Below are 23,768 nucleotides of genomic sequence, written 5' to 3'. Positions count from 1 at the left end.
AGTATTTGATACATCAGAAAAGCAGAACTTAATATTTGGTACAGAAACCTTTGTTTGCAATTAGAGATCATACGTTTCCTGTAGTCCTTGACCAGGTTTGCACACATTGCAGCAGGGATTTTGGCCCACTCCTCCATTACAGACCTTCTCCAGATCCTTCAGGTTTCGGGGCTGTCGCTGGGCAATATGGACTTTCAGCTCCCTCCAAAGATTTTCTATTGGGTTCAGGTCTGGAGACTGGCTAGGCCACTCCAGGACCTTGAGATGCGTCTTACGGAGCCACTCCTTAGTTGCCCTGGCTGTGTGTTTCGGGTCGTTGTCATGCTGGACTACCCAGCCACGACCCATCTTCAATGCTCTTACTGAGGGAAGGAGGTTGTTGGCCAAGATCTCGCGATACATGGCCCCATCCATCCTCCCCTCAATACGGTGCAGTCGTCCTGTCCCCTTTGCAGAAAAGCATCCCCAAAGAATGATGTTTCCACCTCCATGCTTCACGGTTGGGATGGTGTTCTTGAGGTTGTACTCATCCTTCATCCTCCAAACACGGCGAGTGGAGTTTAGACCAAGAAGCTCTATTTTTGTCTCATCAGACCACATGACCTTCTCCCATTCCTCCTCTGGATCATCCAGATGGTCATTGGCAAACTTCAGATGGGCCTGGACATGCGCTGGCTTGAGCAGTGGGACCGTGCGTGCGCTGCAGGATTTTAATCCATGACGGCGTAGTGTGTTACTAATGGTTTTCTTTGAGACTGGTCCCAGCTCTCTTCAAGTCATTGACCAGGTCCTGCCGTGTAGTTCTGGGCTGATCCCTCACCTTCCTCATGATCATTGATGCCCCACGAGGTGAGATCTTGCATGGAGCCCCAGACCGAGGGTGATTGACCGTCATCTTGAACTTCTTCCATTTTCTAATAATTGCGCCAACAGTTGTTGCCTTCTCACCAAGCTGCTTGCCTATTGTCCTGTAGCCCATCCCAGCCTTTTGCAGGTCTACAAGTTTATCCCTGATGTCCTTACACAGCTCTCTGGTCTTGGCCATTGTGGAGAGGTTGGAGTCTGAGTGTGTGGACAGGTGCAGTTGATACAGGTAATGAGTGGAGAACAGGAGGGCTTATTAACTTCTTGAAGCACGTATCCCTTTAGCGGGATCATTTTCGTAAACAACCACTGAATTGCAGAGCGCCAAATTAAAAAAAAAAATACTAAAAATATTTGTAATCATGAAATCACAAGTGAAATATACCAAAACACAGCTTAGCTTGTTGTTAATCCACCTATCGTGTCAGATTTTGAAAATATGCTTTACATCGAAAGCAATCCAAGCGTTTGTGAGTTTATCAATCACTAGACAAAACAGTAAGAACATTTAGCCGCAAATTAGCTTGGTCACGAAAGTCAGAAAACAATAAAATTAATCGCTTAACTTTGATCTTCGGATGTTTGCACTCACGAGACTCCCAGTTACACAAATGTTATTTTTGTTCGATAAAGATTATTTTTTGTAACCAAGGGCAGACAAATTCCAAAAAGTATCCGTAATGTTCGTAGAAACATTTCAAATGTTTTTTTTATAATCAATCCTCAGGTTGTTTTTAACATACATAATCGATAATATTTCAACCGGACGATAAACTATTCAATACTACAGAGAAAGAAAATGTCGAGCTACAACTCTCGGGCGCATGAACTAATCAAAGGACACCTGACGCGTTTTGATTAATCTCGCTCATTTTTCAAAATAAAAGCTTGAAACTATGTCTAAAGCCTGGTTACAGCCTGAGGAAGCCATTGGAAAAGGAATCTGGTTGATACCCCTTTAAATGGAGGATGGGCAAGCAATGGAACAGGGATTTTCCCAAATAAAAGGCACTTCCGGGTTGGATATCCTCAGGTTTTCGCCTGCAACATCAGTTCTGTTATACTCACAGACAATATTTTGACCGTTTTGGAAACTTTAGAGTGTTTTCTATCCTAATCTGTCAATTATATGCATATTCTAGCATCTGGGCCTGAGAAATAGTCTGTTTACCTTGGAAACGTTATTTTTCCAAACATAAAAATAGTGCCCCCTAGCTGAAAGAGGTTAAAGAAAAACTAACAGGTCTGTGAGAGCTGGAATTCTTACTGGTTGGTAGGTGATCAAATACTTATGTCATGCAATAAAATGCAAATTAATTACTTAAAAATCATACAATGTGATTTTCTGGATTTGTTTTAGATTCCGTCTCTCACAGTTGAAGTGTATCTCTAATAAAAATTACAGACCTCTACATGCTTTGTAAGTAGGAAAACCTGCAAAATCGGCAGTGTATCAAATACTTGTTCTCCCCACTGTAGGTCTCGTTTTACTGTGGATATAGATACTTTTGTACCCGTTTCCTCCAGCATCTTCACAAGGTCCTTTGCTGCTGTTCTGGGATTGATTTGCACTTTTTGCACCAAAGTACGTTCAACTCTGAGACAGAACACGTCTCCTTCCTGAGCGCATGACGGCTGCTTGGTCCCATGGTGTTTATACTTGCGTACTATTGTTTGTACAGATGAACGTGGTACCTTCAGGCATTTGGAAATTTCCCCCGAAGGATAAACCAGACATGTGGAGGTCTACAATTTTTTTTCTGAGGTCTTGGCTGATTTATTTTGATTTTCCCATGATGTCAAGCAAAGAGGCACTGCGTTTGAAGGTAGGCCTTGAAATACATCCACAGGTACACCTCCAATTGGCTCAAATTATGTCAATTAGTCTATCAATAGCTTCGAAAGCCATGACATAATTTTCTGGAATTTTCCAACCTGTTTAAAGGCACAGTCAACTTAGTGCATGTAAACTTCTAACCCACTGGAATTGTGATACAGTGAAATAATCTGTAAACAATTGTTGGAAAAATTGCTTGTGTCATGCACAAAGTAGATGTCCTAACCGACTTGCCAAAACTATAGTTTGTTAACAAGAAATTAGAGGAGTTGTTGAAAAACGAGTTTAATGACTCCAACCTAAGTGTATGTAAACTTCCGACTTCAACTGTACATACATAAACAAACAAACATATGTGGATACCCCTTCAAATTAGTGGTTTCAGCTATTTCAGCCACAGGTGTATAAAATCGAGCACACAGCCATGCAATCTCCGTAGACCAACTTTGGCAGTAGAATGGCCTTACTGAAGAGCTCAGTGACTTTCAACGTGCACCTTCATAGGATGCCACCATTCCAACATGCCAGTTTGTCAAATTTTGTCCCTGCTAGAACTGCCCCGGGCAGCTGTAAGTGCTATTATTGTGAAGTGGAAATGTCTAAGATCAGCAATGGCTCAGCCGCGAAGTTGTAGGCCACACAAGCTCACAGAACGGGACTGTCGAGTGCTGAAGCGTGTAGCACATAAAAATCGTCTGTCCTCGGTTGCAACACTCTACCAACTTCCAAACTGCCTCTGGAAACAACGTCGGCACAATAACTGTTCGTTCGGAGCTTTATGAAATGGGTTTCCAGGGCCAAGCAGCCTCACACAAGCCTAAGAGCGCAATGCCAAATGTTGGCTGGATCGGTGTAAAGCTTTCCGCCATTGGACTTTGGAGCAGTGGAAATGCGTTCTTTGGAGTGGTGAATCACTCTTCACCATCTGGCAGTCTGACAAACAAATCTGGGTTTGGCAGATGCCAGTAGAATGCTACATGCCTGTATGCATCGTGCCAACTGTAACATTTGGTGGAAGAGGAATAATGGTCTGGGGCTGTTTTTTCACGGTTCGGGTTAGGCCCCTTAGTTCCAGTGAAGGGAAATCTTAACGCTACAATGTTAACCTCACTAATGCTATTGTTTCGCTGAATTAAGCCTGGGCTATATAAAATTCATTCAAATGTATGTTTTTACGTTATATTCCAAATGCCTGTATCGCAGAATCAAGTTATTTTATTTTCTGTTTTTAATCGCATTTTATTTCCGCTTGTTCTCATTCAGCTTGTCTTTTTGATCTTTTCTTGTTAGCTCATTTTGTGCTGTGCACCTTCCCATTTACACCAGATGTGACTCACCATCTGGATTTGGTCTTGTGTAGCAAAATTTGAAATATTTTTTTTTTTTACGTTGTATAAAAGTAGAGCCTCAGCTACAAAATGGTATATCATACACTGCATTTTTAAGAAACAATGGGAAAGTAATTCTCCTTTGAAAGTTATTAAACTTGTTAATTCACTTTTGAGATAATGGCCTTGTAATGTTTTGGTTTCTTGTGAAGAGCTTTTTGTCTACACCCATTCAGCATCGTTCACACCCTCTTAAGCTTGAGCCCAACCCATCTTGTTTCGCTCTCGGAGAGTTCAGAGCGCACTCTTGACGCTCTGTCTGATGATTTAACATGAAAACAGCCTAACCAGCTCTGCTGGCAACAATTTCATTACGCTTTTTTGCCGACGTTTACTGTCACCAGCCATATTCAACGGGTGTTGTACACTTGAGCTTAAGACATGTAGCTAGCTAGCTAGGTAAACAATGAACCTGGCAAGGTCAACAATGTCTTAAGATCACACACCTAACGTTAGCTATCATAGCGCCAAATCATGTTACTACCCTGCATATGAATATGCTGGTAGCTAACCAACCAGGTTCAATATTAGCTAGCTAACATTAGGTTCTAACTAGCGAAGCAAACAGTTCTGGGATACGAATAATAACTTCATACACATGACGTTAGCTAGGGAGTCAGCCAGCTAACGTTAGCTAACAGTACACTTTAGCTTGAAATGAAACCACTTTCTGTCAAAATTAGAAACATGTAATATCTGAATGTAGCTAGCTAGACTATCTTACCTGTACACACATCGTCATGCACGGATGCCATGCCACGATTGCCCTTAGTTTGAAGATGTAATCCGGAGACAGGTGTTTTTGCCATCTCTTTAGCTATCATACTCTGATTTCAAAACGTGATCCTCCAGAAAGTGGAGAGCAACACTTAAGCATCTCCACTACACAATACATTAAAAAAAGATGCGTTCGACAGGATTACCAACAGACTGACCAGCTAAAATAGACGTCTATATGGCAGACCAATCCGAACTCCCCTCTCGACATGTCCAGCCCACTCATTATCTCAGCCAGTCATGGCTAGTGGGAAGGTTGCTGTTTCTGTGGCTTAACCCTCCACACTCAAAATTTAACAATTTTATTCATATTTACAGATGGCATACAAGTTTGTTATCAAGGCACATGAAAGTTCACGTGTTCCAGTAGACATTTCTGCCCCAAAAAAGTTTAAATGGCTCTCCTGTGAAGTCGTGACTTGCGTCATTCACCTATTTTCCTGAAACGGATCACATAATGACGGGATGCTCATGTCTCATCCCTAATACTGGGAGTCGTTGTCCTAAAGGCAGGAAGGCTTTGGTTCAAAATACCTCTCGCTTTGCCTCTTTCTCCCAAGCCCCTCCCCCTACCACTCACAACAACAAAGATGAGAGATCACTTCTTCCTCTCTGACAATCGGTTTCAATTCGCTATTTGCATTTGAGAGTTGGTCCAACCGAATCGATCATATGGACACAAAAAATTTACATTTTACTTTAGAGAAGTTAACCTTTCGAACCATGCCCTGTTTGTTTGAAATCATCAAATTTCGAGCAGAGCAGACACTACTAAACAGATGTACCAATGAACATTCATTCTGGAAAATTAATGCTCAGTTTGTCGCGTGCGCATTACGGTAGCACGTAACGCTAGCAGAATTTTTGTGATTGTTATACTAGCTGTTTAGTATGTTTTTATAAATGTGCAATAAGCATAAAACAATTTATAAAAGGAATTGGCAACTCGTTCTGAGAAATAAGGTAGGGCACTTGATTTCAACATCTGAAAAGTGGACAGGCTAGCATGCTGTTCAAACAGTTGGAGATAAGATTGGAACATTGGCAAGCAACATAAGATTGCGTTCAATAATAATAACAACAATTCAACTGTTTTGCCTTGTTAGCTGAATTCAGAGCTGGTGAGATTATACCTACATCCAAGTTGGCTAAACTTGAAATATAAATATTAGCTGGCAACTCACTAGCACGGGCTTGTGCTTGAGAGATTGTTTGAGACTGGTTTTAATTTTGCTACCTGCTACATCAGTGATTGTGCATGGTTCTGGTGAAATTTGTTACAAAAAGGGCATGTTTATAAAAACAAATGCCAGATCAGTGATTATTGCAAAAAAAAGCAGGTACAACTTTTGATAAAACAGATGTTGTAGTGCTTGTGGAAGGCATATTCAGTCTAGGTATAATTACACAAGCTCTGAATTCGTTATGTATTTCTGACTGTTTTAAATGCAGTGTATTTGACCTTTAATTGTACAACAAAGCTTATTTAGAGAACATAAATAAATAAAAAATCAAGATATGTCGTGGATCGCCCATAAATGTGAACATTTTTAGTTTTAGGCCATATTGCCCAGCCCTAGGCTGAATGGAGGCAAGTCATTGCAGCAATGTTCCAACATCTAGTGGAAGCCTTCCCAGAAGAGTGGAGGCTGTTATAGCAGCAAGGGGGGACCAACTCCGTATTAATGCCCATGATTTTAAAATGAGATGTTCTACTAGAAAGTGTCAACATATTTTTGGTAATGTAGTGTACATACAGTACACACATACACTACCGGACTCTCACACTCTGACAAACACCTCACCCTTCAATCCTAACCTCAATAATGCATTACAAGGAACACCAGGGGAAGACTATTGCCCTGGCATCCTATGACATAACCTTACCTCCAAAATGCCTGTTATGCTTTGGAGACACATGAATGAGGCTCAATGAGCCTGTGTCCCTTGATTTCAATCTGATAACCGTATGATATTCAAGATGGGGGGGTTTTAGGAAAACAAAAATAGCAGCCTGCCTTTGTCATATAAGATCAATGTTACTTCATGTATATTCCTTGTGGTATTTCATGTGACTCGTGGGATTTCCCTAGTAGGTCTCCATGTTGCTTTGTTCTTGTTGAAGTGCCAGGGGACAAGCGGTGTCACTGGGTCCAACATTAACGATGTCTCGCTGGCCCAGGGCCAGTAAAACCATGTTGGGACGGTAACTTTTCAGCACATTTTTGCATTCCAGTTAAACGTTTACCTGCTCTGTCGCAGTCTACCATTGAAGACTACACATGGAATAGTCATAATATGTCTATTTACCCAATATTATTGGCAGTTCATTCAAGCCCCACCACTCTACCACGAGTCACAACTTCTTGAGCACTCCAGCAGTACGAGTTGATGCCTTCACACAGCACATTTTAATAGCAAAAAGAAGCTCCCATCAATCTACTCGCTGAGTTTATTTATTTTAGTACGTTAGTGGGGGGAAAATGTACAAATTAAACCTTCAATAGTGAACATACTAGCAATATGCTGGCTACTGTTTAAAGTTTGCAAAAAGCTACAAAAAGACACCTATCAGTCATCCTGGCTAGCCTAATATAGCCAGGTCTATCTCATTTGGAACGTAGTTGTTTTAAAGAGCCAGTGTCCTATTTTGGGATGTCAAAAATGTTCTTAAAATGACCTACTTTAGAAACAAAAATTAATGCAATTAATACAATGCTATTCTAAATAATAGCGTTATGACTTATATTGCTAAATTATATTACATAGCTTTTTAATACATAATAATCAAATGTTTCACATTTAATAGTTGAATATAGAGAAAGCATGCCAACCTATAGGCCCTGCATGACCCCAATGCATTTAGAAAATACACAATGTCCGGGCCAGTAGATGACTGTCATCCTTGACATTTAGACTGGCCCTCCTAGACTACATTGTTACGTTTGAGCTCAATGTTTAACGGTTTCAAAAAGTCATTCTTCAACGCCGAACAGAGCCAGTAGCTTCCTGGCTTGTAAAGCAGTGGAGCTGTCTGAGTGCTGGTTGTTCAGTCTGACCACACTGCATCCATGTGTGCGTGTGAAAAGGGGCTTCAGCACAAGGCAGGCAGAGAAAATGTAAGTCACGGGGTCATGAGTAATCCTGAACCACTCAACCATGAGCACCATCTCTCTCTGCCCCTTCCCCCACTCTCCCTCCATGCCACTCACTCCTTTCAATATTACAGCATGGTAACACTAGGCCTATGTATAGTATGTGGAGGATGTATGTCGTAATTGTGCTCCTGATAAACTGCATGAGTGGCACAATTATATTATGCTTCAACCGGCTGGTAGAGTACTGTATGCTAGCGCTGAAGTTACGCAGGTCCAACTGTTACTCAATAAATTCTATTTTATGAATGTCCCCTCAGAGTGAAATCCAATCAGAGGTGCGGCCTTTAATAGCCACGGCATCCGACAGAGCTAGTTTGTCGTTTCTCTAGTGTATAGCTCGATCAGGATATCCTTATTGTTTAGAAATGCACTGCAGTGCTGTGCACTAAATGTTCATCTGGGGAATGGAGATAAACCATATTTTGAGTCTGAGAAATATTACTCTACCACGTTATCTATGAATGATCATTGAGTGCATCACTGATTTATTCATTAGGCCTATATATCCATATGAAGGCTATACTGTGTACTCTGGACTCAATAACCTGACCCTGGTTACCATGGAGAATGGAGACATTTCCATTGTGCTCTTGAATGTAATTATTGTTGGTCTCCTAACATCAGCTGCCCTGAGTGCTTTCTGATTAAAATGGCTGGTAAGGAGGCCCCTTCTGGTACTCGGCAGAAACTGATTGGCTCTGTGAGGGGAGAAGTAATAGGAGTGTGTATGCTTGCGGTGTGTGTGTATGTGGGAAGTGCCTTGGGCCTCTGTAGTACTCAGGATGAGCGTTGCAGTCAAGCTTGGTAGAAGGATCTTGTTGTGGGGAGGTATGTAGGCAGTTAATTGACCTTTTCACATTTCTGACCGGTCAAACGGTGCTGCACTTAGTAGGTGAGGATGTGTAAGGAGCGGTGGAGAGTTTGTGGCGCTCTGTGTGTTCATGCTCGCCTACATGCGTGTTTACCTGAAATCAGAATGCATGTAAACGCATGGCTAGCGTTCTTGCTAGAGAGAGTACTTTCTGTGGCATGATGCTAGCATGTTGTCACTGAGTTTAGAGAACGAGTAGGACTGCTTGCAGGGCCACACATACACATACACACACACACACTGATGACCTCCACGTAGCCTGGGTCACGAGCTCTGAGGTCTGCTCTCCGCACAGACCATCTGATTTGCTGTGTGACATGATTCAGGGAAAATAAGAAAAATACTGCCCTGCTTACTGGAAGAAGATTAGTAGGAAAGGACTTTTACGAACCATAGTTCTCTCCTCTAAGCCACGGTCTAGAGTGACGAGTGAACAGAGCTCTACATCCACGGCGCATACACACTCGGCACTGAACGCTTTAAAACACACACACACACACACACACACACACACACACACACACACACACTGCACATACTCTTTGCTACTTCCTGCGTGTCCCACACCTCTGTATAGGTGCATATGTCAGTTTATCTTCTGTTATGTCACATTGGTGTGTTTGAACCGGCCCGTTCTGCCTCCCCACATGCTCATATCCTCCAAGGAGAGACAATATGAGAGGCTTTAATAAAGGCATGTTCAACTCCGTAGTAAATCCCTCTTAAGCCCTGGACTGCAAAGGAATGGCTCAATAAGAGACTTTGGATAAGGTCCGTTGACTTAACACTGTCAGGTTCTGTACCAAGAGAAAGGTGCCATGTGTTCTGTTTCATTGTAACTGAATCAAGCTCAATGACTTGTTTTATTGTCCCTGCTTGTTTTGTTGCAGTAGAAAGCCTTGGAGATGGTACTGTTCATTTAATAGTTAAATTATGAGATGCAGGTCTTATTCCGGGCTTGTTTTGCAAAGTCAGTTTCATTTCTCTTCTAACACGTGTCACAAATGGCCTGTTGGATGGCCTACTTTTATACCAGGAAGTAAACAAAGGGGATTGTAACAGAGTTGCTACAGGCAGTCCTCCCAGTTGAGGCAAACAACTAACCTTGCAATTTGTGGGAAATGTTGCTTTTAATGTTTCACACTCTTATGGATTTAGTTCTGTGTCATCAACAGAGATTGAAAATGTAGTTCTCAACAACAGCAGCAGCCCACCCTGCCACATTGTTTGTATTGTCTGGGCTGTGACACAGAGGGGAGAGATGATACTGAATGCTTGAAAGATGCAGCTCATCAGTGACACATCCTTGCCAATGTTCCAATGGCCTCAGAGGGATCTTTACAGGCCAGAGGATTCCCACAATCTCACTCATGGCACCACCAAGAGGGTCCACTCAGTCGGTCTCCCCCCGTAGACCAGCCCAGTGGAGGTGGTTAACAAGGTGCCACAGTAGTAGACCTGATGCCCCATCTGTTCCTGTGAGCAGGGGGCAGTGGCCATGCACCTTTTTTTATATAAAAAAGTTAATCCGTAGCTATCTTTTTAGTACTAGCCTTTAAAAAATACATGTATTTGAATTTATCAGTAGCATTTTCCCCAGATGTTTTGACAATCATATCATAGCCTTGTTTCCCGTAAGCGGAGATGGAGTGTGTCTGTGCAGGACTCTGGATGGGCAGATAGAGAAGACATCAGCTGTTGAAGGGCCTTCCATCATATCAGTCTAAATCAGTGTAATCTCTTTATGTATTTAATTTTTTTAGGTAGACCTAGCATTTATCTGTATTACATATACGCCTATGCTGTAAGTTATGACTTCAAAAATCTATCAGATTTGTCAGTGTCTTTTGGATTGTCTCTGTGGACAGAACAGTTAAAGATTGAGACATCAAAACCTTCTCAGTATTTATGAATCATGTAGCTAGATGTCTCTGTCAGTGTGTGTCCGGTGCTTTGATAGCTTGAAATGACAAGTCCATATACTGTAGCTCAATACTGATAAGTGACTACTCATTCCATTAGCTCTTTAATTGGTTTGACATCTCAGCAAAACTCGATGATTAAAAGTTCAGATAATGTTCACTTCTAGCAGCAGCACAGCCTTGAAACAGAGCCTAATCTGTCAGGCAGACAAAAGTCAGTGTCTGGAAATAAACCTGCTAGCCAGCCAACCTCTAAATATAATAATCATTAAATACTGATCCGAGACATTGAACACGGCCGTATGCAACGGCGTGAGAGCCGCTAGCAAGGACCCATTTGCGCAGGACTGTTTAAACTACAAATGCGGTTGAGTTACACCATGTACAGTAAAATGGGCTTGACTGCCAGTAACTCTAGTCACTTACCAACAGAAGCATCATTTCCTGAAAACTCCTCCCCTCCTCCCTCTGCTCCCCTCCCCCTCCCCTCTGCTCTCTCCCCAGCACCTTAGAGCATTGAGGAACTAGACCACAATCAATATGTCTAAACCTCTATGTAAATACCTGTCAATCCAGCCATAGTAGGAAGTGTATGTTTTTAGGGCAGTGTTTTCTTCCCAGAGCCTACCTGTAGTGTGTGTTGTCCATTTGTGTGTGTTGGTGTGTTCTGATAGGAACTGGTAGGGCTGTCTGCTATTGGGAAACATTCCAGATGTGAGGTGTTTCCACTGCTCCAGCACATGGAAGGATCTGTTGTAAGGGAAAGGTGAATTAGGAGAGTGTGGTATTTCACCCCAGAGCTTTTGGACTCATGTCTTCTATCCTGCCGTTTTGGACTAAACTCTATTCACAGTTGGGACGACCGCTTCCCAAGGTACTGCTGTTCTTTAGTTCTTAATGTTGATGTGTGTAAAGCAGGGAGCTTGGTGTCTGGGGTTAACACAAATGTGTATATATGTTAGCTGACTGTTTTAATTTGATTGTTTCTTTTTTTAATCAAATGTTTGTTTGAGCCACGGATTGTCGTGTAGAGGTAATGGAGAATATGTAGTTTAGGTGTTATCTAGTGCATTTCCCAATGCTGTTTTTAGTGTGGTTGTAATTTCTTTGTTTGAACGGGTTATTAAAAAGGATGCTTCCTACTCCTTACACCTCCTTAAAATATAATAGAAATCTTCTGTACACCTATGACTCAACTATGTTCTGCCTAGCTTGCATCGTGGCCTCATCTGACCTATGTAGAATTTTGTCTAAAAACCTAATCTCTTTTTATTTTTTCCCTGTATTGAAAACAGTAACTCCCTTCAATGTACTCTGAACATTTCATGACTCTAGGACCAAGAAGAGATATTCAAAATAGCTTCTGAGGTTTAATAATTGTGTATTTGTTAATGTGAAAATGTGGCAGTTTTTTTGATTTCCTAAAACTTTTCTGTTTTAGAGATAAGTGGTTTTCATCAGACGGTGACGATTTGCTGAAGGTGTTCAGGGCTCAACAGTGCACACATTTACCTCGGATATGCGCCTAAATAGGAGCACCACTGCGCCTAGAAAAAGATATGATTCTATCTTTAATATCTCAAGTATATTTAATTGTGCTCCTAAATTTCTTTGTGCGCCAACATTTTTCAACTTAGGCGCACACGTGCATGTTGTTAAATAAACAAATGCAGCGTAGGGCCCAGGTGTTGCCATTTCAGAAATGTATGGGCACTGCTCTTATCAATAAGCAATTGCTGAAATATGTTCTGGTGCTCATTTGATTCTTCACACGTTACTCTTAGACATTGGACGGCTTTATATTCAATATGTCATTTTCAATAAAACGTCATAAGTTCAATTTGGCTGCTGGGGGGCAAGGAGGCCCCTAGCTCCGCTAAAACCATTGACATCTACGTCCCAGTTTCAAGGGATTGTTAAATAAATGTTATAACTATTTGGTTTTAATATCATCACCTATTGAGCATAGTCATAACTACACATTTCTGTTTAGTCCATGTGAAACAATTGCGCAGATTTGGCTCTATCATCAGAGTGATACAACTAGTAACTGAATGGTTTTCTTGATCTGTAAACACCAATGATCATGTCATTTGAGATATGTGAAGGTACCTATCCATTTGGCATGTAGCTAGCTAAACATAATTTTGCTTACTTCATCAGAGATTAGGCTTTTGGAAAGAGCTTGACATCGGCAAGACCTCGTCCTGGTGAAGTTGACAGTTAGACTTCAGTTATCGGTGTAGATGGCAAGCAAATCATGATGTAGTTTTATTAGTTTTTGTTTATTTTGTGATGTGCCTTTGGCAGCAGCTTTAAATAATGTTTTTTTTTATTTATTTTTTTATCTTTGCTTAACTAGGCAAGTCGGTTAAGAACAAATTCTTATTTACAATGATGGCCTAGGAACAGTGGGTTAACTGCCTTGTTCAGGGGCAGAACGACAGATTTTTACTTTGTCAGCTCAGGGATTCAATCTAGCAACCTTTCGGTTACTGGCCCAACACTAACCACTAGGCTACCTGCCGCCCCAATCCCCAGCTAATGGGGATCCATAAAAAATATAAATCAAACTATTTGGATAGAAAGCTAGTTTATCCCCTGAAAGTTTGCTTGTTTTAACTAGCCACCTTGATGTGATCTGTTATTAGCTTGCTAGCAAATTTGACATGGTCCATCAGTCAATGTCAATGTCAATACCCTGGAAGGATATTGACCTCATCCCGTCAGTTGAGGATGCCTGGTCATTCTTTAAATGTTACTTCCTCACCATATTAGACAAGCATGCTCCGTTCAAAAAATGCAGAACCAAGAACAGATATAGCCCTTGGTTCACTCCAGACCTGACTGCCCTCGACCAGCACAAAAACATCCTGTGGCGAACTGCAATAGCATCGAAGAGCCCCCGCGATATGCAACTGTTCAGGGAAGTCAGGAACCAATACACGCAGTCAGTCAGGAAAGCAAAGGCCAGCTTTTTCAAGCAGAAATTCGCATCCTGTAGCTCTAACTCCAAAAAGTTCTGGGATACTGTAAAGTCCATGGAGAACAAGAGCACCTCCTCCCAGCTGCCCACTGCACTGAGGCTAGGTAACACGGTCACCACCGATAAATCCGTGATAATCGAAGACTTCAACAAGCATTTCTCAATGGCTGGCCATGCCTTCTTCCTGGCGACTCCAACCTTGGCCAACAGCCCCGCCCCCCCCCCGCTGCTACTCGCCCAAGCCTCCCCAGCTTCTCCTTTACCCAAATCCAGATAGCAGATGTTCTGAAAGAGCTGGAAAACCTGGACCCATACAAATCAGCTGGGCTTGACAATCTGGACCCCCTATTTCTGAAACTGTCCGCCGCCATTGTCGCACCCCCTATTACCAGCCTGTTCAACCTCTCCTTCGTATCATCTGAGATCCCCAAGGATTGGAAAGCTGCCGCGGTCATCCCCCTCTTCAAAGGGGGAGACACCCTGGACCCAAACTGTTACAGACCTATATCCATCCTGCCCTGCCTATCTAAGGTCTTCGAAAGCCAAGTCAACAAACAGATCACTGACCATCTCGAATCCCACCGTACCTTCTCCGCTGTGCAATCCGGTTTCCGAGCCGGTCACGGCTGCACCTCAGCCACGCTCAAGGTACTAAACGACATCATAACCGCCATCGATAAAATACATTACTGTGCAGCCGTCTTCATCGACCTGGCCAAGGCTTTCGACTCTGTCAATCACCATATTCTTATCGGCAGACTCAGTAGCCTCGGTTTTTCTAATGACTGCCTTGCCTGGTTCACCAACTACTTTGCAGACAGAGTTCAGTGTGTCAAATCGGAGGGCATGTTGTCCGGTCCTCTGGCAGTCTCTATGGGGGTACCACAGGGTTCAATTCTCGGGCCGACTCTTTTCTCTGTATACATCAATGATGTTGCTCTTGCTGCGGGCGATTCCCTGATCCACCTCTACGCAGACGACACCATTCTATATACTTCCGGCCCTTCCTTGGACACTGTGCTATCTAACCTCCAAACGAGCTTCAATGCCATACAACACTCCTTCCGTGGCCTCCAACTGCTCTTAAACGCTAGTAAAACCAAATGCATGCTTTTCAACCGTTCGCTGCCTGCACCCGCACGCCCGACTAGCATCACCACCCTGGACGGTTCCGACCTAGAATATGTGGACATCTATAAGTACCTAGGTGTCTGGCTAGACTGCAAACTCTCCTTCCAGACTCATATCAAACATCTCCAATCCAAAATCAAATCAAGAATCGGCTTTCTATTCCGCAACAAAGCCTCCTTCACTCACGCCGCCAAACTTACCCTAGTAAAACTGACTATCCTGCCGATCCTCGACTTCGGCGATGTCATCTACAAAATAGCTTCCAACACTCTACTCAGCAAACTGGATGCAGTTTATCACAGTGCCATTCGTTTTGTTACTAAAGCACCTTATACGACCCACCACTGCGACCTGTATGCCCTAGTCGGCTGGCCCTCGCTACATGTTCGTCGTCAGACCCACTGGCTCCAGGTCATCTACAAGGCTATGCTAGGTAAAGTGCCGCCTTATCTCAGTTCACTGGTCACGATGGCTACACCCACCCGCAGCACGCGCTCCAGCAGGTGTATCTCACTGATCATCCCTAAAGCTAAAACCTCATTTGGACGCCTTTCCTTCCAGTTCTCTGCTGCCTGCGACTGGAACGAATTGCAAAAATCTCTGAAGTTGGAGACTTTTATCTCCCTCAACAACTTTAAAAATCTGCTATCCGAGCAGCTAACCGATCGCTGCAGCTGTACATAGTCCATCTGTAAACTACCCACCCAATTTACCTACCTCACCCCCCATACTGCTTTTATTTATTTACTTTTCTGCTCTTTTGCACACCAGTACCAATATCTCTTCTTGCACATGATTATCTGATGATTTATCACTCCAGTGTTAATCTGCTAAATTGTAATTATTCGATTTATTGCCTACCTCATGCCTTTTGCACACATTGTATATAGATTCTCTTTTTTTCTACCATGTTATTGACTTGTTTATTGTTTACTCCATGTGTAACTCTGTGTTGTCTGTTCACACTGCTATGCTTTATCTTGGCCAGGTCGCAGTTGCAAATGAGAACTTGTTCTCAACTAGCCTACCTGGTTAAATAAAGGTGAGAAAAAAAAAAAAAAAAAAAAAATGTAGCCTATATCATGTCTGTCAGCAGCAATCGTAATTAAACACTCTTAAAAACAATGTTGAAAAGGGGATCACATTCGCTAACTTCTCTAGGTAGGCCTACATTGGTTTGGGGGGAGAAAGTACATTAGGTCTACTTACCACTATGTTTAGCCAACTGTACAAAGTTTCTACCGGTAGCTTGCAAAGTAAAAATTTTATGCTAATAATACCATGGCATATGCGCTCTTCTGCTGCTTGACCGGCAGAGCCCACAAAAGTTGGAAAATTAACCTAAACCACTGATCCTTGTTAGGTGTAGTTCACTTTTATTTTATATCCTTCAAATAACTCTGGTAGAGCAAAATATGTGCAGTTTTTACATTGAATAATCTGAAATTTGTAGGTCTGACTATGCTATTCAAGAGGTGATAATATTTAGGGCTGTCCCCGCCCCAAAAAAAATCTTTGTCGACCGAGAGTCGTCTGTTCTTTCGACCAATGGATTGATCGGAAATGTTTAAAGTGTCTTTTCCCATATACAGTGGGGAGAACAAGTATTTGATACACTGCCGATTTTGCAGGTTTTCCTACTTACAAAGCATGTAGAGGTCTGTAATTTTTTATCATAGGTACACTTCAACTGTGAGAGACGGAATCTAAAACAAAAATCCAGAAAATCACATTGTATGATTTTTAAGTAATTAATTTGCATTTTATTGCATGACATAAGTATTTGATCACCTACCAACTAGTAAGAATTCTGGCTCTCACAGACCTGTTAGTTTTTCTTTAATAAGCCCTCCTGTTCTCCACTTGCTACCTGTATAAAAGACACCTGTCCACAAACTCAATCAAACAGACTCCAACCTCTCCACAATGGCCAAGACCAGAGAGCTGTGTAAGGACATCAGGGATAAACTTGTAGACCTGCAAAAGGTTGGGATGGGCTACAGGACAATAGGCACGCAGCTTGGTGAGAAGGCAACAACTGTTGGCGCAATTATTAGAAAATGGAAGAAGTTCAAGATGGCGGTCAATCACCCTCGGTCTGGGGCTCCATGCAAGATCTCACCTCGTGGGGCATCAATGATCATGAGGAAGGTGAGGGATCAGCCCAGAACTACACGGCAGGACCTGGTCAATGACCTGAAGAGAGCTGGGACCACAGTCTCAAAGAAAACCATTAATAACACACTACGCCGTCATGGATTAAAATCCTGCAGCGCACGCAAGGTTCCCCTGCTCAAGTCAGCGCATGTCCAGGCCCATCTGAAGTTTGCCAATGACCCTCTGGATGATCCAGAGGAGGAATGGGAGGTCATGTGGTCTGATGAGACAAAAATAGAGCTTTTTGGTCTAAACTCCACTCGCCGTGTTTGGAGGAGGAAGAAGGATGAGTACAACCCCAAGAACACCATCCCAACCGTGAAGCATGGAGGTGGAAACATCATTCTTTGGGGATGCTTTTCTGCAAAGGGGACAGGACGACTGCACCGTATTGAGGGGAGGATGGATGGGGCCATGTATCGTGAGATCTTGGCCAACAACCTCCTTCCCTCAGTAAGAGCATTGAAGATGGGTCGTGGCTGGGTCTTCCAGCATGACAACGATCCGAAACACACAGCCAGGGCAACTAAGGAGTGGCTCAGTAAGAAGCATCTCAAGGTCCTGGAGTGGCCTAGCCAGTCTCCAGACCTGAACCCAATAGAAAATCTTTGGAGGGAGCTGAAAGTCCGTATTGCCCAGCGACAGCCCCGAAACCTGAAGGATCTGGAGAAGGTCTGTATGGAGGAGTGGGCCAAAATCCCTGCTGCAGTGTGTGCAAACCTGGTCAAGAACTACAGGAAACGTATGATCTCTGTAATTGCAAACAAATGTTTCTGTACCAAATATATTAAGTTCTGCTTTTCTGATGTATCAAATACTTATGTCATGCAATAAAATGCAAATTAATTACTTAAAAATCATACAATGTGATTCTCTGGATTTTTGTTTTAGATTCCGTCTCTCACAGTTGAAGTGTACCTATGATAAAAAAAATGACAGACCTCTACATGCTTTGTAAGTAGGAAAACCTGCAAAATCGGCAGTGTATCAAATACTTGTTCTCCCCACTGTATAAACACCCTATGGAAAAATACACTTTAAACATTTCCGATCAACCATTTCCCGACACTTTAAACATAAAGTGTTTGAATAAAATCAACTATATGTATGCTACTTTGCCTAATGCTTTAAGCACTACAATTAAACATGAAGACACACAAATGACTAAAGAGTGAGGCAGAGATCAATATAGCCTAACCAGAAGGGGGGGAAAACCTGTTCCCGACCCGCCTCCACCCGCTGCTGCTGGCCTTAGCAGATTCTGCCATTATGTTCCTGAAGTTGCCGGCAATAGGCTACACCAGCGGTCGGCAACCTTTTCCATTTTTTTAGTGCCACGTTATCATACCATTTCTACTGATTTGCTTGCCAGTTATGATTTTCATATGCACATTTTCGTGGAACAGTTTAATTTAATATTTAATAAGGTCTTCATATTTCAAAATCAATGTCATGTGGTTAATCAAAACTAGCTAAATGAAAATTATTCCCATCTAAAAGTAACTTCTATTGCCATTGCCAAATATGTAAAAAATAACCTACATAAAGCCAACAAATGAAAACTTTGCAGCCCGCAGATAGAAAATATCCTGATTTAAAAATAAATATTCTATAAATCACATTGGCTATGCATGCCCTGTCTGCAAGGAACTTGAAACGTATCAACTTATCTTGGATCCGGTCTGAAGCTGGTGCTAGCAAACTTTCAACATTGTATAAAAATGATGGGCACTCAGTTTCCTACGTCAGTGAGCGCTGTACAGACATATACAGCTGTAGGCTATTTGCGCAAGGGATACGAAGTAATCAGGTAGGCCTTTTTAATGACATTTCCACCAGATCAGAGCTTGACATTTTGTCCCCTTTCATGCTGAGTAGTTATCGAAAGGGAGCGAGCTGGAAATATTTTTCAAATAGGCTACATTGAGGATCTATTGTCATTCTCAATGGGTGTAAAAACGGACTGCTTACTTGCTTTTTGAGGCAAAGAAAACATTGCTTTGAGAAGCTCCACAGTGATGGTGAGTTAAGACAATCAGAAATAGTATCAGATCCCCAAATGGGCGCATTTATAAGCCTACATTTGCGCCCAGGCCAGGTAGCCTAGGCCTAGTTCTATGCGTAATCATATAAAAATGTGCGTGTCCTTACTCAAGATTGACAGGCGTGCTTAAATTGACAATTCGTAAATGGCATGAAATAAACCAGGACTTTTCCCCCTCAGTGTAGCCTAGGTTGTGTGCTTTGCAAAAAATGTGTGCACTCCGACAATGACAACAGTAAGACTATAATAATAATAATATATTGAATGCATTTAACAGAAATTACCGTAACAAAACGAACATTGTAGATTAGAAGTTATGGTAATTAACGGTAAATGATCCTGGTGTGCCATCCCTGCGGCCTCCGCAATGGATTAGTCCCCTCAGACAGGCGTGAATCAGACGTGTGTCTCGTGTGCAGCTAACATTTTTTAAATATTTGCCACTGCTCGACTAAAAAATCTTGGTCGACTAAATGGGTTCAGCACTGATAGTAAACTCAGCAAAAGAAGAAACGTCCTCTCACTGTCAGCTGCGTTTTCAGCAAAGTTAACATGTGTAAATATTTGTATGAACATAACAAGATTCAACAACTGAGAAAAACTGAACAACTTCCGCAGACATGTGACAAACAGAAATTGAATAATCTGTCCCTGAACAAAGGGGGGGTCAAAAGTAATAGTTAGCATCTGTTGTGTCCACCAGCTGCATTAAGTACTGGAGTGCATCTCCTCATGGACTGCACCAGATTTGCCAGTTCTTGCTGTGAGATGTTACCCCACTCTTCCACCAAGGCACCTGCAATTTCCCGGATATTTCTGGGGGGAATGGCCCTTGCCCTCACCCTCCGATCCAGCAGGTCGCAGACGTGCTCAATGGGATTGAGATCCGGGCTCCTCGTTGGACATGACAGAACACTGACATTCTTGTCTTGTAGGAATTCGCGCACAGAACAAGCAGTATGGCTGGTGGCATTGTCATGCTGGAGGGTCATGTCAGGATGAGCCTGCAGGAATGGTACCACATGAGGGAGGAGATTGCCTGCAATGACGACAAGCTCAGGCCGATGATGCTGTGACACCGCCCTAGACCATGACGGACCCTCCACCTCCAAATTGATCCCGATCCAGAGTACAGGCCTTGGTGTAACGCTCATTCCTTCGACGATAAACGCGAATCCGACCATCACCCCTGGTGAGACAAAACCGCGACTCGTCAGTGAAGAACACTTTTTGCCAGTCCTATCTGGTCCAGCGACGGTGGGTTTGTGTCCATAGGCGACGTTGTTGCCGGTGATGTCTGGTGAGGACCTGCATTACAACAGGCCTACAAGCCCTCAGTCCAGCCTCTCTCAGCCTATTGCAGACAGTCTGAGCTAGAGGTCGAACTATTATGATTTTTCAAAAAAAAAAAGCCAATACCGATTAATCGGCTGATTAAATAAATAATAAATAAATAAATAAATAAAATAAATAAATATTTATTTTTTTGTTTTATTTGTAACAATGACAATTACAACAATACTGAATGAACACTAATTTTAACTTAATATAATACATCAATAAAATCAATTTAGCCTTAAATAAATAATGAAACATGTTCAATTTGGTTTAAATAATGCAAAAACAAAGTGTTGGAGAAGAAAGAAAAAGTGCAATATGTGCCATGTAAGAAAGCTAACGTTTAAGTTCCTTGCTCAGAACATGAGAACATATGAAAGCTGGTGGTTCCTTTTAACATGAGTCTTCAATATTCCCAGGTAAGAAGTTTTAGGTTGTAGTTATTATAGAAATTATAGGACTATTTCTCTCTCTACCATTTGTATTTCATATACCTTTGACTATTGGATGTTCTTATAGGCACTTTAGTATTGCCAGTGTAACAGTATAGCTTCCATCCCTCTCCTCGCTCCTACCTGGGCTCGAACCAGGAAACAACGACAACCACAGCCACCCTCAAAGCAGCGTTACCCATGCAGAGCAAGGGGAATAACTACTCCAAGTCTCAGAGCGAGTAACGTTTGAAACGCTATTAGCACACATCCCGCTAACTAGCTAGCCATTTCACATCGGTTACACCAGCCAAATCTCGGGAGTTGATAGGCTTGAAGTACAGCGAAGAGCTTCTGGCAAAACGCAGGAAAGTGCTGTTTGAATGAATGCTTACGAGCATGCTGCTGCCTACCATCGCTCGGTCAGACTGCTCTATCAAATATCAAATCATAGACTTAATTATAACATAACACACACACGTTTTTTTCCTAACGGGTGGCATCCATAAGTCTAAATATTGCTGTTACATTGCACAACCTTCAATGTTTTATCATAATTACGTAAAATTCTGGCAAATTAGGCGGCCCAAACTGTTGCATATACACTGACTTCGTTCATTGCGTGCACAATTTCACCTGGATAATATTGCCTGCTAACCTGGATTTCTTTCAACTAAATATGCAGGTTTAAAAATATATAGTTCTGTATTGATTTTAAGAAAGGCATTTATGTTTAGGTACATATTGGAGCAACGATACGCACCGCATCGATTATATGCAACGCAGGACACGCTAGATAAACTAGTAATATCATCAACCATGTGTAGTTAACTAGTGATTATGATTGATAGATTTTTTTTAATAAGATAAGTTTAATGCTAGCTAGCAACTTACCTTGGCTTCTACTGCATTCGCGTAACAGGCAGGCTCCTTGTGGAGTGCAATGTAATCAGGTGGTTAGAGCGTTGGACTAGTTAACTGTAAGGTTGCAAGATTGAATCCCCCGAGCTGACAAGGTAAAGATCTGTCGTTCTGCCCCTGAACGAGGCAGTTAACCCACCGTTCCTAGGCCGTCATTGAAAATAAGAATGTGTTCTTAACTGACTTGCCTAGTTAAATAAAGATTAAATAAAGGTGTAAAAAAAACAACTGATTGTTATGAAAACTTGAAATCGTCCAATCTGTTTAATCGGTCGACCTCTAGTCTGAGCACTGATGGAGGGATTGTGCGTTCCTGGTGTAACTCGGGCAGTTGTTGTTGCCATCCTGTACATGTCCTACAGGTGTGATGTTTGGATGTACCAATCCTGTGCAGGTGTTACACGTGGTCTGCCACTGCGAGGACGATCAGCTGTCCGTCCTGTCTCCCTGTAGCGCTGTCTTATGCGTCTCACAGTACGGACATTGCAATTTATTTCCCTGGCCACATATGTAGTTCTCATGCCTCCTTGCAGCATGCCTAAGGCACATTCACGCAGATGAGCAGGGGCCCTGGGCATCTTTCTTTTGGTGTTTTTCAGAGGCAGTAGAATGGCCTCTTTAGTGTCCTAAGTTTTCATAACTGTGACCTTAATTGCCTACCGTCTGTAAGCTGTTAGTGTCTTAACGTCCGTTCCACAGGTGCATGTTCATTAATTGTTTATGGTTCATTGAGCAAGCATGGGAAACGGTGTTTAAACACTTTACAATGAAGATCTGTGAAGTTATTTGGATTTGTACGAATTATCTTTGAAGTACAGGGTTCTGAAAAAGGGCCGTTTATTTTTTTGCCGAGTTTATTACATCCAAATAGTTAACATTTTATTTAACAATCCCTTAAACAGCAAGCAGTTGTCAGTTGTTTTAGCGAAGCTGGGGGTCTCCTTGAAAACTACCAATAGGCTATTATATATATTATATGTGAAATATGATTATTGTATTGTTTTTATTGAGCATATTGGTGGTTTTGGAGAGTGGGAGCTGGAAATGCTGTTGTGTTTCACATTGAGCTTCATGGGCTGCTCGTCCCTGTTGGTGTCTGCCAGTCACAATTAATGTGACAAACGGCTGTCCGAACAGCAGCCTTTCCAGTAAGTCCTAGAACCTGGTAGTTGTGCACGACCACCATACAGCACAAGTGTATCTGCGCTCTCCTCCTCTCTCTATTCCAAGTATAGAGGACAGGAAACAGTTATACATTCTCTAAAAGGTTTTTGGTCAGAATTCATCTGTAGTTTATATGATTCATGGTCATTCATCTGATCACATGATATGGCTCCAAGGGTGTGCCAAGCTGATATTATCGACAATTTCCGTGTTTTGACCATAATGCCCATTTTTTTACGGTCATATTTATCTGAATATGAGCGTCATGCAGTGATCAGCGTCATGCTCTTTTTTTCCATTGACGTTCGCCCAGTGAGTGTGTAGAGTAAACTTTGTCCCCAGTAATAATTCCCCGGACCTCTCCGGTCCAGAGGGGCTGTGTGTGTGGATTGCCAGTTCCATGGCAGATGCTAGGGAGCCAGCACTATTTTAAGCATAGAGTGACGGCAAGGCATGTGCCTTACTGGAAGTGGCAGAGGGAGTGAGAGAATGGAGGAGGGAGACTCATTGGCACTGGGATCACTATGAGTGGTGTCCTCCTGTCCTGGGTGAGTCACTGAGTTAGAACTTGACAACCCCGGCCCACTGACTGACCACAGGTGGAACATACTGACAAAGACTGAAAGGTTAGCTGAGTTCATGGGCTTTTGGTTTTGGAGTGTGTGGGTTGGGTTTTCAGAGGGTCTTTTTTCTTCTTTAGCCAATTCCATTCCAAGTCAAAAAAGTAAAGAGAACTGGTATTAAGAATGTTTCATGTCACTAAGTTTTTTCGTACTGAA

General features: G+C 42.3%; 1 protein-coding gene across 4 annotated transcripts in view; it reads left to right on the top strand.

The window, feature by feature from the left end:
- Positions 1-23,768, top strand: part of LOC139541000 (protein strawberry notch homolog 2-like) — a 113,291-nt gene that overhangs the window by 51,442 nt on the left and 38,081 nt on the right. The window contains exon 1 of one of the 4 annotated variants that reach the window (XM_071345142.1): positions 11,322-11,691. The exons of the other annotated variants lie outside the window; for them this stretch is intronic. Within the exon in view, the coding sequence (XP_071201243.1) occupies positions 11,629-11,691 (63 nt within the window). The 5' untranslated portion in view covers positions 11,322-11,628. Of the gene's footprint in view, positions 1-11,321; positions 11,692-23,768 lie in introns of those variants that run through there. 4 annotated transcript variants of the gene reach the window in all.

This window comes from Salvelinus alpinus, chromosome 16, assembly GCF_045679555.1.
Source record: "Salvelinus alpinus chromosome 16, SLU_Salpinus.1, whole genome shotgun sequence".
In the NCBI taxonomy this organism is placed as follows: domain Eukaryota; kingdom Metazoa; phylum Chordata; class Actinopteri; order Salmoniformes; family Salmonidae; genus Salvelinus; species Salvelinus alpinus.
This window is presented reverse-complemented; position numbering and strand designations above follow the sequence as displayed.